At 45.8% G+C, this 16,982-nt stretch overlaps 2 protein-coding genes across 2 annotated transcripts; both read right to left on the reverse strand.

Moving 5' to 3' along the window:
* Positions 1-4,179: 4,179 nt before the first annotated feature.
* Positions 4,180-7,099, reverse strand: LOC117837313 (dof zinc finger protein DOF5.1). Its single transcript, XM_034716918.2, has 2 exons — positions 6,132-7,099; positions 4,180-5,840 (listed from the first exon to the last, which is right to left on the reverse strand). The coding sequence occupies exons 1-2, from the start codon at positions 6,198-6,200 to the stop codon at positions 4,632-4,634; spliced, it is 1,278 nt and encodes a 425-aa protein (XP_034572809.1). The 5' UTR covers positions 6,201-7,099; the 3' UTR covers positions 4,180-4,631.
* A 3,227-nt stretch (positions 7,100-10,326) lies between these two features.
* On the reverse strand, positions 10,327-14,185 carry LOC117837312 (heat shock cognate 70 kDa protein 2). The gene is made up of 2 exons (XM_034716917.2): positions 13,835-14,185; positions 10,327-12,314 (listed from the first exon to the last, which is right to left on the reverse strand). Exons 1-2 carry the CDS (start codon positions 14,049-14,051, stop codon positions 10,585-10,587), a joined length of 1,947 nt encoding a protein of 648 aa, XP_034572808.1. The 5' UTR covers positions 14,052-14,185; the 3' UTR covers positions 10,327-10,584.
* Between the last annotated feature and the right edge of the window lie 2,797 nt (positions 14,186-16,982).

Consider the following 16,982-nt stretch of genomic DNA (forward strand, 5'->3'; position numbering starts at 1 on the left):
GCTAGAGGGAAATTTCAGCTGTGAACACGAACAAAGTGCAAATTTCCTACATCTAGCTTAAGCATGATTTTTCTTATGCTATATAGATGTGATGAAATCCATAGAAATAGAAGAGATGGGGTCAGGGTGAGGCCCTGCTGCCTTTATTCCCTCTCCAAGAGGGGGGAGACTGCATTGGACTGCGCGAAAGCGGACGAAAACTTAGATTCCCTCCGACAGCGACAGGTAAACAAACGAGGGAGAGAGATGTGGAGAGATGCTTAGCATGGAGCCGTAGCAGTCGCTGTAGCAGGCAGTGTCAATGTCTGATCCATTTGGGCAGTTTTTTTTTCACCATCGTCATGCACTAACCGCGGATCGATCGATCGATGCATGCACTAACTTTCGCTTTTATTACTCGATCTCTATATGCACTTCGACTTGTTATATATATATATATATAGCTACTTGATATATATATATATATATATATATATATATATATACACACGTTCTATATAAATATATATAATTTTATGCATCTAGATATACATTATATTTAGATGCATACCAACATCTATAAATTTAGAAAAATTAAAACGATCAACATTTTCGAACGGAGAGAGTACTAAATCTCTAACTATTTCAATGTGCAGACAGACAAATACTTTAGCTTTCCAGATTTCATGCTGTTTGGTGCAGCGGGTGTATATATAAGTTGCAGCAATGGGCAATCATAACGAAGTTGATATGTGTCTGAGTGCAATGCAAAGTCTGCATGCTTTTCTACTCTCTCACACTGACAAATAAGAAAAACCTGCTGATCCGATCCATTTGACACGATATATATGGAGTTATACTGTTCTAGCATACTGCAGTGCTCTACTATTACGGCAACATCTAGCTCTGTAAATTAAAATGGGCTAGCTTGAGGGGGAAAAAATCTAGCTATGCCCAAATAAACAATCGTCCTGTAAAATCCCTCAGGTTATTACTGCAATTCAAGTAGCTAGGTGGTAGCTAGAGTAGTTAGGAACGTGTCCTTTCGGTTAATACAGATCAGGTACGTACGGTTTAACTGAACAGGGATTGGTAGTGCTAGCATGCATGTCGCTGCCGCCTGCTATATTGATTCAATGCCCCTTCGGTCATAAATAAAAAATTATGTTTTGGACAATGGACATCGATGCGATCTTCCAAATACAATTTTGACTAATACCTTTTATTAATTACAGGATATTTATAAAACATAGAGTATACATGAAACTGCATTTTGAGGCAAATTAAATCTACCTGTACAATTTGCAAATATCCCAAATGCAACGCTAAAAAGGTATCATAACTACAATTTGGAACATGGTTGACTCAGACAACTCTAAAATGCCATTTATTTGTGACCGGAGGGGGTAGGATTCGGGTTTCGAGGTAAAGTTTATTAGTATTTTCTAGCTTTGGAAGGAAAACGAAATGAACACTTAGATCATCAAGTTGTTACACTGAAGTTAGCCCCTGCCAATCTGACAGTTGACCCGTAAGAATATTATAGTATTGCATGTCTCTCGTACAATTCAGATGCCTAAGGCCAAGTTTGATAGATGTGGACATGCACGTGATCTATATATGCAGTGACTCATTTGATATGAAGCCACCATGCTAACATATCACTATGCCAGAGACGAATTGTGGGATTTGTTTTCCAAGACCGAACATAATTGGCAGCCGGTCCTACAAATAGCTACTATTTGTGATAGTTAGAACATTCCAGCATCGATTTGGTGAGGCCTAATAATCATTTACGACATTAGTTATGGGGTCTAACTTAGGCCTCGTTTGGTATGGCTTACGCCGGCTTTGGCTTCGGCACTGTGCAGCACTGTAGCGCATTGTTGGATATGCTGGAACTGAAGTTGGGTAAGCCACTTTTTTCTGCTCCACCGGCTTTCCCTCTTCTCAGTTCATTTTTTTATCTCGTTTTGCATTCCAGCTTCACGCTACAGTTGGAAACAGTGCAGCTTTGTGTCGTGCTACTGTAGCGCGAAGTCAAAGCCGAAACCCCCTAAGCCGTGCCAAAGGGGACCTGAGTACCAAACTACCCACATTTTTATTTAAAAATTAACTCAAAGTACTCCCATAATAGCTTCTATTTTACCTATCTCTTACATTGGGAAAAACAAACCAGAGTACTCCAATATGTACGTGGTTAAGTTCTGATTATCTTCAACTACCACTAAGAAAAAAAACTATTCTGTCCATCCAAAAAAGAATTTATTCTGTGATTCAAAATTTATCACACAATTCTTGTCATTGTTACCCCATTTAGTATATGCATGTCCAGGCAGCAGTCACTTAGCGTCCAGTATATATAGCTAATAAATAGATCAGGTAAGTATATCTTGGATTCTTAGAATGACTTGTTTCTTTTTTTTGGATAGAGGGAGTAATTAATCCGATCCAGACAACCCAATGTCTTGCATCGTTCATTATGCCTTTTCATCTTAACATTAGTTCTGGTCTCTCTTCCTGTCTATACATATATAACGAGCATCATGAACACGACGGAGAAAACAAGGAAAATGACTTTGCCCAAGACTCTAATTTTGTAAGGAATATATATATATATATATATATATATATATATATATATATATATATATATATATATATATATATATATATATGGCAAGGAAAAATGGCCAATTTAGGCATGTCTGTTCATTCTAAATCTTCAGTGTTTCTCAAAGTTGTATTATTCATGTATTTTTAAAATTGCTAGCTAGCCGTACAGTGGGCCCCCAGGTTGATGGACTGGTGGTATAAAATTGAGATCGATACACATTAGTTTCAAGAGAATGAAAGAAAAGATGCGGCAGGCTGGGCAACCTGCAGCTTCGTCAGGGATGATGCACACTTTGATGGTGTCAGTCAATGGTTGGATTCAAACCTCTAGAAATGCAAAGCTTCTGGCGCAATGACTCCTCGAAACCGACGAAGCTGCTGGCTAAAGGTAAAGATGGCGCGAAAGGACCAAAAGAAACATGGGAACAAATTCTTTGAGCACAACTAAGGAGATTGCATTGCCATCCCCCTGCTGCATGCATTCATTCCTTGGATTGCATGCACATGAATAAATGCCTCTGTGCCTGCGATGTGGGGACATGCCATGATTACAATGCAGGGGAAAAGGCTTTGAATGGAGATTGGTGCTGTTGGAAACCTAGAAACCAACATCGTTTCTGCTGAGAGGAGGACCATGCATGGAGAACTGGGTCACTTGCACTGCCTATATATATCTGTGTCATCAGAAATGTGATCTCTCAAAAGAGGAGAAATAGAGAGGTAGCTAGTTTAGAGCTTTCATGGATCACGTTTCATTATTTGCCTTTGATTAGTCAACTGAACATATGTTAAATAACTTGCAATAATTGTGTCTAGCTAGGAATGGAACTAAGGGCCTGTTTGGCTCCCACGTGCTAAAGTTTAGCACTTGTCATATTGGATGTTTGATACTAATTAAGAGTATTAAACATAGTCTAATTACAAAACTAATTGCACAGATGGAGTCTAATTCGCGAGATGAATCTATTAAACCTAATTAGTTCATGATTTGACAACGTGGTGCTACAGTAACCATTTGCTAATGATGGATTAATTAGCCTTAATAGATTCATCTCGCGAATTAGCCTAGGGGTTCTGCAATTAGTTTTATAATTAGCTCATGTTTAGTCCTTCTAATTAGCATCCGAACATCCAATGTAACACAGCTAAAATTTAACACCTGGTATCAAACACCCCCTAACTAACTAACTACTAGTACAATACTACTACTAATGGGAGTGTATATGATTACTCAAGAAGTACCTGCATGCTGTCCCTCCATCATCTAAACCACTAGTAGATCTATACCTCTAGAGACTAGCTGATGCATATATGGTGAATTTTGTCATGGATCACGACCTTATTCATTTCCAAATGATAGGTGCAATTGAATGCACCATGCTGTGTTCCCTCGCATGCATGGTACACTTTCATGACGTAGACATCACATACTATAGATCTAGCTGCAAGCATGAATGCATATAGGCACTAGACCAATGCATTGCTGCATGCCACACTCGTACGCAGTATATACTACAATAAGGCACATATGAATCATTAAGTCACAAGTAACCATTACTGCAAATTAGCTCGAATAGATACGGGTTGATCGGCTCAATCTCTTGGATCAAGTACTCTCATAGGTATATATACTTATCACCTTGCACCATCGCACCAAGCTAGTAAGTAAACCTAGCAACATGCATGCATTACAAGTTTACAACATAGACTTGAAATGGATCGGACAACAATATAGAAATGCACCCCCTAGAACAAGAACAGCAGCAGCGACAACACGGATGGTAGAAGTAGAACCGAGAAAGAAAAACTCAACAACAAAAACTAATTTTTGATTGCCTACCAATTATAGAGAAGAGACCAATTCACCCAGCTCCATCGATCGCCGGGCGTTAACTGTCAGAGATCGAGCCCCTATAATCTTTGCACCACAACTCCTTCGTTGAACTTTCTCAGAAGCCATGACTAAAAATTAAGCTTCAGGGCTTTGCATAAATAGGGCTACCTTTTGTGCAGCAACCAGTATGCAGGGCGCCTCGTCACAGTATGTTCCCCGACGACGAGGAGTTGAATCCTGACAGGTCCACCCAGCTGCTGCCCGGAGCCGAAGCGCCACTGCCACCGCCTCCACCGCCGGTGTTGGCAGTGCCTCCATTGTTGCCACTTGCACCACCGTTGCCGCCGCCACCCCAGAATTGGAGGTTCCCAGGGAGCCCAAGGAACTCCCTCGGCAAGCTTGTCATCGCCGTGGACGGCGGGTTGTCCTCCATCTTCACCGATGCCAGCTGCGTGATCAGCCCCGCTGAGCCGGGCACCTTGGAGCCGCCCAGCATCTGTCCGGCGAAGCCGGCGGGGTCCCCGTGGCCTTCCACGTCGAACGGGTAAATGCCGGACATTGGCGGCGGCACGGCGTCGGGGCGGCTTAGGAAGGGGAACTGCTGTATCTGCGGCAGGCGCCACTGCTCGAACCCGATGGCGGTACCGCCGCCTCCGCCGGCGCCGCCGAGCTGGTAGTCCACGGGGTCCAGTGAGCTCAGCCCAGGGAACCCTAGCCTTGACGCGCCAGTGCTGTAGTGGTCTCCACCGAGAGGGTGGTGCAACGAGGCCAGGAATGGCAGCTGCCCTTGGGGCGGCATGACGGCGGCGGCGGCGCTGCTGCCGCCGGTGGCGGTGGACGAGGTGGACGACGACGTCCCGCCGCCCGTGGCGGAAGCAGAGGCGGCGGCCGACGACGAGCTAGACTTGGATGACTTGGTGCGCTTGTTGCGGCGGCAGCCGCCGCCCACGGGGACGTTCCGGAGCGCGCCACCGCGGGTCCAGTAGCGACGGCACGTCTTGCAGAAGTGGCGCGGCTGCGAGAGCGAGTAGTTGTTGAAGTAGCAGAACTTGGTGTTGGTGGACTCGCAGCGCGGGCACTTGAGCCCCGGCTCCGGCTGCGGGATCTTGGCCAGCCTGGCCCGCTCCGTCATGGAGCCCGGCCGCACCGCGGAGCCGCCGGTCGGGCCGCCCCCGCCCCCGCCGCCGCCACTCGCAGCGACCGCAATCGTCTCCATGTCAGGGCGAGGAGCCATGAGAGCTCCGGGAGGTGGCATCGGCGGCAGCTGATGGTGTTGGTGTTGGTGTTGGTGTTGGTGTTGGTGTTGGTGTTGGTGTTGCTGGTGGTGATGCGCATGCGTCTCGACGCCGCCGCCGCCGCCTCCTCCGCCGCCGCCGCCACTTGGAAGTTGGCCATGGTGAGCTTGCTGTTGCTGAAAGCAGCATCATTCCAAATCAATGCAAAGAGCCAAACACACAGCAAGCGATTAAAGAGAAAGGTGAGGCGAAATTGATAGAGATCACCGAAACCAAAAGAGATGGCCTGGTATATTCAACCAGAGATTTCTCAAAAGAGCCTAGCTAGGAATATTTCCTCCCCATTTCCCTCCCCCGGCGGCTTTGCTTTTTTGATGAAGAAGCTAAGCTATGACGACCAACGAAGAGAGGAACGAAAAAAGCGCGAGCAAAAGAAGGGAGCGAGCGATTTGGGGAGAAATTTTTACCTGCTGCTGGTGCTGGTGCTGGTTCCAATTGGGTGGATCAAGGTAGACAGGAACCGAAGAAAAGACCATGGTATAGAATTGATTTCTTTTGATCTTTTGCTACTTGGGAGCTTCTCTTTTTCTGGTTTGTTTGTTCCTCTCCTCGCTTCTTTGCGAGATAAGGGTATATAGGCGCTTTAGGGGATCATGCAAGGATGGGGAGATAATAAAGGTGGTGGATCGGAGAATAACATCCACTAGCTAGCAGGAGGCAGACGGAGCTCTCTCCACACGCCGCTGCTGGCTAGCTGGAATGGAATGACGGCGAAGCGGGGACGAAGAAGAGAGAAGGGCCAAGAGAGGAAGAAGAGGAGAAATAAAGCAGCTTGGGGAGAAAGAGATGGGATCGCCGGGAGAGCGAAAGCGAGTGGAATAAAATTAAAGAAGAATGGGGTTTGTTCCTCCTTTGTTTTTTGGGTCTTAGTGGAGGGCTTGCATTATATATATTGGATGTGAAACATATGGGATGGCAAAGGAGAAGAGCGTTGCTTAGCTCGTAAGGATCGATGTGTGAGTGTGAGATGGATGGATGGATGGATGGATGGATGGGTGCAGCCAGCAAGACAGTGGGAGAGATCAGCATGAAGAAAGAAGGGTGCCTGTGTTTTTATGCATGAGGAAAGCTGGAAACCCTAGCTAGGTGCAGGTGCAGCAGGGAGAGGTGGTGATCCCTGTTGCACTACTATTTGGAAGCTAAGGCTGGCTTGTTGTCTTGTTGTGTTTTTCTCTGCATTTTTTCCCCTGGTTGATTAGCTAGCACATAGAAGGGGTTGAAAAGTATACATGTGGAGCTAGCAGGAGGTTACCAACATGAGCTACCAATACTAGTTGTCTAGGGGGCCATTCTAGTGTATGTGCAGGTGCAACTTTATGTCCATATTGATGAAAGAGATCAATCAGTAGTAAAGTTAGTCTTGCTAGCCTCTCTTGGACTCTTGGCTAGTGGTGGTGTAGAATTCCTGTTCTACCTCTCTCTCTCTCTCTTTCCCCTCTCTCTCTAACCAAGGACCAAAGTTGACGAGTATAGCTAGACAGTAGTCATATGTATATGAGCAGGTAACTTTAAGTACGTAGGGATGGACAGAGAAAGCAATAAAGTACGTCTACACTGGTCTTTGTGCAATGTGTACAGATCAGCAGTAGAGGTGGAAAAAGAAGAGGTCGAGATCGAGAGATACAGATCGATTTTTTTTTGTTTGTTTGCTTGCTTGCACAACATGGAATAGTGTTTGAGAGTACATGGTTATTGATTCCAAGTTTCTAGCCACTAGTCCTTTCTATCTCCTGTAGTTGATTGTTTGAACACATCTGTCCTGCCTCCTGCCTATAAGTATGTGTAGTTGTATGCTTGCTAAATTTACAAGTACTCGCCGGGTAATTTCAGTGCAAGCATTTAGAGTAGGCTAATTCTGGTAGATCTAGGCTAGGAAAGCTAGTTAAGCAAACATGCCATTTGTATACTGCTAACACTATGATAGAGCTTTACACATTCGAGTTGTGCAAGATCTGGACAGATCACGAGGTTTTTATTCTAGTCAGGGGGTACTTCGATAACTAGAAACCAAGTGACTTCCATGCATGGCATAATTTAATAATCAAATCGGCGCAATCTTTCCTTTCATATATTCTCCCAACTCGTGCATCCCAGTGTCATTATTTTTCTCCAAATTGGTGAGAGCACAAGGGATTTGTGCTCACTGTCTTATAATTAGGTCATCATTATATTCTCCTAATTGGCTATCTCGCCAGCTACCAATTAAACTAACATGAAACCCACTTTTCCTTGTCTATGACTGAACAGCTAGCATAGAGGGATTAGACAGAATGAGGCAGCGATTGGTTTTTGTCAGTGTAGCACTAGGATCTAAGAAGTGTACCCTTCACATTCATCGATGAACTCGTTCATGGGGACTGGCGAGTAGCTAAGTTACTTGCTCCTTTCAGAGATTCAGGGTATCGATCAGGTAGTGGGCAACTGGTCACAGTGTCAGAATGCAGTTTGGAACAGAATAACGGCAGTTACCAGCTAGGCACGCCGCATGCAGCTAGTGCAGATCAGGCTCCTGCGGAGAAGCTAGAACGTTTGCATGCAGCTAGCATTGCGATCTGAGAACCTTCAGAGTTCAGTTCACCTGAATGATGTCCAATTGTGGTGCTAGCTACAGGTCAAGACGAACAAGGTTTTTTTTACAGCTTATTACTCAATCTCTAGCTATGTGTCGAAATTCGAAAATGAGGTGGCTATCAATGCAATCGAAGTGTATAAAAGATTAAAAGTTGAACCTACACCTGCCGATGATACCTGACTACTCGCCGTGTTTGTTTATACTAGGAGAGAAGAGCATGACTAGTCGAGCTGCTATATACAATGCTTCATCATTCAGCTTTGAGGCGGCGTCGCTTTAGCAGTCAAGATTCTGCCCCCGCTTTTGTTCACTGAAGATTGTGTGTGCACTACTACTGCTACCAGTCACTTCAACTTCCACCTGAAGGCCGTAGCGCACTGAATCCTGAACTCTCGATCAGTGCGTTTCCTTTGGGGCGAAGAGATCGATCCATCCATCCATCATATATAGCAATCACCGTACCACAAACTAATGGACCAGTAGTAGGTTGGCCGAAGCTGCTTAATTAACCTATCGATCACCAATTGATTAGCTTGCAATAATGCGAATCCACCAGGCACTAATTAATAAGCTATATATTAGCAGACAAAGCTCTACACTGCCCTGCAATTCAGCGGCAAGTGAGTCAGCATTTAACCAGCAGCAGTAGTGAAAAGCTGGGTGCACGAGGGAAGAAGACAGGTCAAGCTATAGCAGCTGGTAGCAGCAGGACTGCAGGAGGCCAGGAGCCACGCACGGACATCACGTACTACTGTTCATGGCCTACTGCAACATCGTCTAAGCATCAGAGTGCATGAGAAGTGCCTGGGCCACCGCAGCAGAATGACAGAGGCAGAAAGCTTGTCCATGGTGGCCGGGGTGACATGTAGACTGATAGATCGATGAATCAGCTAGTACGTCGTAGCTATCGATCGCCTGGCCGTGCTGGCCTACCACCACTGATCGATCGATCAGTACTCGCCGTCGCCCATCGGCACAGTGGCATGGATCGGTGCAATAATTTCCCCCCGGCCGGCCCCTGCTGCTCCGCATCAACCGCCGGCCAGAACAACTGCCGGTGAAAAGCGCGGCAACCAAAGCCACCGGCAGGCGCCCGGCCGCCCCCGCCCCGCCCGCGCGCTTTACCATACCAGCACCACCCCTCTTTTCACCGTCTCCGGCCGGCGAGGAAGGCAGCGGCCGACGCGTGATCGGAGGCTGGCTGAGCAGGGGCCAGGCCAGGCGAGGATTAAAGCGATCAGGGCCGGAGGCGATAATGATTAGTACGTATAGCGAGCGAGCGCTTTAGTTGCTTAGCCGCGTAGGGGGATGTAGGTGTAGGGAGGGGGGCCGGAGGGACGCCGCTTTCGCCCTGCACTATCATGGCTGACGATCGCGAGCTGATCGATTAAAGCGAAAGACGACGACGCGTTCCGCCAGCGCCGGGGGTTGTGCGCGCGCCCAGAGATCGCCACCGTTTCATGCGACTTTCCTTTTCTTCGCCCGACACCGCTCGGTGCCACCCAGATCCTTCGCCGGAGGTCTCCTGGTTTAGAATATTTGTATACAAGTATCTGTAACCCAGACACATCTACACATGGATGGGCGTCCAGGGCACTTTGTTTCCAGTGATGATCGGCGATCGGCGACGCCATGAGCATGGTGCGTCCAGCACAGCCGACAACAAAGTTTAGCAAGGGATGGTTGTGAGGTTGCAAGACTAATCCAGAGGCGACTAAAAGAAAATTGGCACCTGAGTACCCATGGTGGTCCACCTCCAGCTCCGGCATGTGCTTCCATACCAGCAAACAGTGCCACCGCCGACAGAAATCCCAAACGAATCAGACACGGCGACATTCTTATTTCTTCCCACTCGCAGTTTCAGACACCAGGGTATGGGTGGAGCAACCGTCGAAGCAGATAACTACCAGCACTTCAGCAGGATGAAGTGCGGCATCTCATTAGCAAAATTGAAGCTACAACGACTCAAGCAACATCAGCAAGCAATTAATTCTGAATCATGTTTAGAAAAAGAGCAAACTACGGACCAATGGACACCGAAACAGAATACTGAATAAAATATTTTGAAACGCGTCAATACATGCCCAAGCTCAAAAGCAGCATTTAGGTCAATGTAAACCCAAGACATGCATTTGTTCAAAACGCGCGCATAACCCTGTAAACAATAACCAACGTACACCTAACATAATTATAAGCCCAAGTGGTATGATTGCCACTTGAAGCTGGAAACAACAAAAGACCTATGATCTTCTTTTACTAGTATGATGAAGAATGATGGCCGGAATAGTTTAGTCGACTTCCTCAATCTTGGGGCCAGCACCACCAGGAGCAGCAGGAGCATCATCCTCCATACCACCAGCCATGTCAGCTCCAGCGCCCTGGTACATCTTGGCGATGATGGGGTTGCAGAGGCCTTCGAGCTCCTTCATCTTGTCCTCGAACTCTTCGACCTCAGCAAGCTGGTTGCTGTCCAGCCACTGGATCGCCTGCTCGACAGCATCCTCAATCTTCTTCTTGTCATCTGCTGGCAGCTTGGAAGCAATCTTTTCATCCTGGATGGTGTTCCTCATGTTGTAGGCATAGTTCTCCAGGGAGTTCTTGGCCTCAACCTTCTTCTTGTGCTCCTCATCCTCAGACTTGTACTTCTCCGCATCCTGGACCATCTTCTCAATGTCCTCCTTGCTCAGCCTTCCCTTGTCATTGGTGATGGTGATCTTGTTCTTCTGTCCAGTCGTCTTGTCTTCAGCAGAGACATTCAGAATACCATTAGCATCGATGTCAAAGCATACAGTGATCTGAGGGACACCCCTAGGAGCAGGGGGGATTCCAGAGAGCTCAAATTTCCCAAGGAGATTGTTGTCCCTGGTCCGGGTCCTCTCGCCCTCATAAACCTGGATCAACACACCAGGCTGGTTATCCGAGTAGGTGGAGAAGACCTGCTCTTTCTTGGTTGGAATGGTGGTGTTCCTTGGAATAAGGACAGTCATGACTCCTCCGGCAGTTTCAAGACCAAGAGACAGTGGGGTCACATCGAGGAGGAGAAGGTCCTGAACCTTCTCATTGCCCTCACCACTAAGGATAGCAGCCTGAACGGCAGCGCCATAGGCAACAGCTTCATCAGGATTGATGCTCTTGCAAAGTTCCTTTCCATTGAAGAAGTCCTGCAGCAGCTGCTGGACTTTGGGGATCCTAGTCGAACCACCAACAAGGACAACATCATGGACAGTGCTCTTATCCATCTTGGCATCCCTCAGGCACTTCTCCACAGGCTCCATGCACTTCCTGAATAGGTCCATGTTAAGTTCCTCAAACCTGGCTCTTGTGATGGTGGAATAGAAATCAATGCCCTCGTAGAGAGAATCAATTTCAATCGTAGTCTGCGCTGTGGAAGAAAGTGTCCTCTTAGCCCTCTCACATGAAGTCCTAAGCCTTCTCAAAGCCCTGGGGTTCCCAGTGATATCCTTCTTGTTTTTCCGCTTAAACTCTTGGACAAAGTGGTTCACCAAGCGGTTGTCAAAGTCCTCCCCACCAAGGTGAGTGTCACCAGCTGTGGCCTTCACCTCAAATATACCCTCCTCAATAGTGAGGAGAGAAACATCAAAAGTGCCACCACCAAGGTCAAAAATAAGGACATTCTTCTCACCAACACTAGTAGCTTTCTTGTCAAGACCATAGGCAATTGCAGCAGCAGTTGGCTCATTGATGATACGCATGACATTGAGCCCGGCAATAACACCAGCATCCTTAGTTGCCTGCCTCTGGGAATCATTAAAGTAAGCAGGAACAGTAACCACAGCATTCTTTATGGTCAATCCAAGGTAAGCTTCAGCAATCTCACGCATCTTGATAAGAACCATAGAAGAAATTTCTTCGGCAGAGAACTGCTTCTCCTCACCCTTGTACTGCACTACAATCATAGGCTTATCCCCTGGGCCAGGAATAACCTTGTACGGCCACATCTTAATGTCACTCTGGACAGAAGCATCAGAAAACCGTCTGCCGATAAGACGCTTAGCATCTGCAGAATTTCATAAAAAGAGTCATAATCAGAATCATCATTTGAATGTTACATTTCATAAATCTGATATATCCATACCTACAGCCTTACCCGAAGACATAAAGTAAACCGAATTTCACTATTGATAATGTCAGAGATTAAAAAAAAGGTGTTGGTTCAAAAAAAATATTAGAATATTACTACTTCATTTGTTTTGAATTTCTAAAGATATAGTGGACCAGGTGATGCAAGATATCATAATACCTCAAACAGTTTGAACAATATGTAAGGTACCAACATAACAAGAGCATTCATTAACAGTAACATCTTGTGTGATGGAGAACATATCTACTTGGCTTAGGGAATAGGGATTGCATGTGCAACTTAATTTCTAAAATAGCATCAGCATTAAAGATTGCTATATAATTGAAGTACCGGATATACATGACGAATTGAAGATCATACTTAATTGGCAACTTTAAACAAATTATCCAGACCCAGAAGAGCTTAATAAAGCATAACAGAACCCACACTCAAAGTTGTCATGCTCTTATACATAGCCATAGAAAAGGTAAGCTATACTTCATTTCCGTGCATGAATAAAATATAGAATAGTTCCAAACACGCACTCTGAATTCTATATAGTTATTAGTAACTAGATAATGTCCAGAAGCTGCCAAAAATTATAATAACTCCAACTTGCAGCAACACAGTGAATAATTCCAAATAAACTGTCTATGACTTAGGGGCTATGACTGATACAGAAAGCACTGAGCTAGCAAAGTATTGGCCTATTTAAACAAAACAAAGTTAATCCTATGACCATACAACGACTTAGAAAACGATATACAAAAGATACACCTTGCCACATTATGACACGAGTTTGTCGTTACACACCATATCCATGTGTGTGTAATCATAATAAGTCCTAGAGAGCAATAGCGTGGCAAATAAGTGTCCTATGGGAACTCGAGGCACAGATAAAAATAACTCTTTTGTACACTGTACATAAAGTAAAATGCATGTTTTTTATAGATCAATGACAAAGCAATTCATCAAAGGTCAAGAGCAGTTTCTGTATTGCCGAGAGAAGAGCAGTGACAATTTTGCGGATGTGTCAACCCTACATGTACATCTACCATTGATTTAATATCTCCAAACCGAAAAAACAAATGTGCAGTCTACACGTGAACAAACAAATACGTAAAAGGTAGTGATAAAGGAAAATACATCATCCACGGTAAAAATACAGTCAAATATAGTACATTTTTCAGACAAATTTACGAAATTCCTAGATCCAATCATATGTCATGTGAACAGACTAGAAAACGAAACTGCATTCCAGATCAGATCTATGCAGACTTAAACAGCTCATAGCGGACACACCAAACAATTCGCTTTTAGCTAAAAAAAACTAGCAATGGATCAAGCACAACAAACGGATCTACCACACAAAATCCACATTATGTAGATAACCACGAGATTAAACTCGACCACGCGGATTGCATAAAAAAACAGAGGAATGGAGGGGACGTGCTTACCAAAGACGGTGTTGATGGGGTTCATGGCGACCTGGTTCTTCGCGGCATCGCCGATGAGGCGCTCGGAGTCGGTGAACCCAACGTACGACGGCGTGGTACGGTTCCCCTGGTCGTTGGCGATGATCTCGACGCGGTCGTGCTGCCACACGCCGACGCACGAGTACGTGGTGCCCAGGTCGATGCCGATCGCCGGCCCCTCGCCCTTGGTCGGCGCCATGTCTGCCTCTAGATCGCTCGCAGCGGCGTCAAAGGTGAGCTTGAGGCTGCTAGGGTTAGGGTTCTCGCGGCTGCGCTTGGAGCAGAGGCGATTGCTGCTGAGGTTTTCAGATGCGGCGACGGCGGCGAGGTGGTGGTATTTGTACAGGGCTTTCGCTGGGTCCTCTCTCCTTCCTGGTCTCGGTCTCCTCCGAATTTGAGGGGAGAGTGGCCCAACCAGAGCCCAGTCCGTAAATGGGCCCGTAGCTGCGGAGGTCGTTAATATTTTCCCACCTACGTGATACGCTTTTTTTTTATGCAATTGTAACGGAGGGGAGTGATCCACGAAGATTGACATGTGTGTATGGAGAGGCGCAGGTCTCAGAACATCACAGGATATGGGACATGCTCAAATTTATCAAAGCGACATCTTCCTTACCCTGGGTTTGTATAGGTGATTTTAATGAAGTCCTACACAGGTCCGAGCATAATGGAGTCAAGAGCGCAGTCGTGCTCAGATCGAAGGGTTCACGGAGATGGGGGATATATGCGATCTTTATGACCTTGGCTACGAAGGGCGCAGCTGGACTTTTGGAAAGAAGGTGGTGAGCAGGATGTTCTGTCGTGTGCGATTGGATCGTGCTTTTGCCACTAAAGAATGGTGTACGAGGTTCCCGTGGGCGCAAGTAAGTCACTTACGGCAGCGGTTTCAGATCATGATCCCATTTTGCTGAGGTGGGGATGTAATACTAATTGCCGACAACGATGACGGAAGAAGAAAGCATTCAGGTATGAACTAATGTGGGAATCATATCAAGATTTTTCCCCTATGATAGCACAGACATGGCTGGGCGAGGGCACGGCGAGCACGCTCAGGGAGCTGGAAGCAAAACTAACTGTTGTATCCGGACGCCTCGGTGCATGGGAAACACAGTCTTCTAACCATGTTAGATAAGAGCTGAAGAAGCTGAATGAGGACCTTGAGAGGTTGCGATCTGACCCAGCTAGAACCGGCCCATCACATGCACAGATCAAGATATCGGACAGAATTGTTGAATTGCACAATCGAGAGGAAATTATGTTGCAACAACGTTCGAGAATATTGTGGCTTACGGCTGGTGACAAGAATACAAAGTTTTTTCACTTGGGAGCAAGTCAACGAAAAAAGAAGAATAAGATAGTGAAGCTGCGGAAGCCAGATGGTCAATTTACAAAAAAATGAGAAGGAGATGGGAATTATGGTGTCAGCCTTTTATAAGGATCTGTATATATCGGAAGGGATGGAGGATATGGAACATGTTTCAGACACGGTCCCAGTTAAGTTCACAACAGAGATGAACAGTCGGTTACTCCTGTCTTTCAGTGAGAAAGAAGTTAAGGTTGCTTTGTTCCAAATGTTTCCAACCAAAGCACCAGGGCCGGATAGTTTTCCAGCACATTTTTTCCAGCGTCATTGGGATCTATGTGGTGAGGAAGTAACATCAGTTGTTTTAAGGGTGTTACGGGAAAAAGATGATCTATCAAGCATAAATAATACTTGCATTGTATTAATTCCCAAGGTGGGTCAGCCAGAAGAGCTTGGTCAGCTTCGACCGATCAGCCTCTGCAATGTGATATACAGGATCGGTTCCAAGGTGTTGACAAACAGATCGAGGAGAATATTGCCGAAAATTATAGCTAAAGAGCAGTCTACTTTTGCCCATGGGCGACTGATCATAGATAATATCATTACAGCTTATGAGTGCATGCATTTTATGCAGAAGAAGCGAGCTCAAGATAGTAGGTGTTGTGCCCTAAGGTTGGACAAGAGGAAAGCTTAGGACCAAGTAAAGTGGGATTATCTACGGTCAGTCATGATACGGCTTGGTTTTCACCGAATCTGGGTGGAGTCAATTATGAGAATGGTGACCACAGTTTCATTCTCGGTGCTTTTCAATGGTGAACGGATGGAAGGTTTTAAACCCTCAAGGGGTATTCATCAAGGGGATCCAATCTCGCCCTACCTCTTTTTGTTGGCAGCAGAGAGCCTTTCGTGCGTGTTAAAATCACGAGTTCAGTTAATGCGACTTAATGGCATTAAGGTGGCTCCATCGGCTCCGGTGGTGAGTCACTTACTCTTTGTGGATGACATCCTGCTGTTCTTCAAAGTGAATAGGGAGAGTGCGGAGGAAGTTAATAACATGTTACAAGTGCACTACAAGGCGTCAGGGTAGCAAGTGAATATGGATAAGTCATCTATACACTTTGCTAAGGGGTGCTCAGGAAGCTTAAGAGCAGAAATAAAGAATATTCTGGAGGTTAATAATGAAGCTCTAAGTGAGAAATATCTAAAGATGCTTACCGATGTAGGCAGTTCAACAAATGGTGCATTTAAGTACCTGAAGGATTGAGTGTGGAAGTGAGTGCAGGGCTGGATGGAGCAGACGTTATCATCAGGAAGGAAAGAAGTGTGGATCAAAGCAGTAGCCCAAGCTATACCGACCTACTCCATGTCTTGCTTCAATCTCCCGAGAGGACTGTGCAAACATATCGATAGGCCGCTTCAAAGCTTTTGGTGGGGGAGTAAGGAAGGGAAGCGTAGGACACGCTAGATAGCATGGGATGACATAACTAAACCTAAATGCGTAGGTGGCCTAGGGTTTATAGACATTGAAATGTTTAATTTAGCGTTGCTAGCGAGGCAAGCTTGGAGAATTATGCAAGAGCCAGGTTCACTTAGTGCACGAATCCTTAAAGCGGTCTACTTTCCTGATGGAGATTTCTTGGATGCTGAAGTATGTGAGCCACCATCAAGGGTGTGGCGAGCAATTATTGATGGCAAAGAGGTACTCAAGCAAGGGATCATTCGTAGGATTGGCAATGGTGAGGAAACACATATTTGGAGCACGAATTGGCTGCCAATGGACTGCATGTTATGTTCTGTGTGTTGCATCGGAAATAATCCTTCGCAGTG

This window comes from Setaria viridis, chromosome 9 (assembly GCF_005286985.2).
Source record: "Setaria viridis chromosome 9, Setaria_viridis_v4.0, whole genome shotgun sequence".
NCBI classification, from domain to species: domain Eukaryota; kingdom Viridiplantae; phylum Streptophyta; class Magnoliopsida; order Poales; family Poaceae; genus Setaria; species Setaria viridis.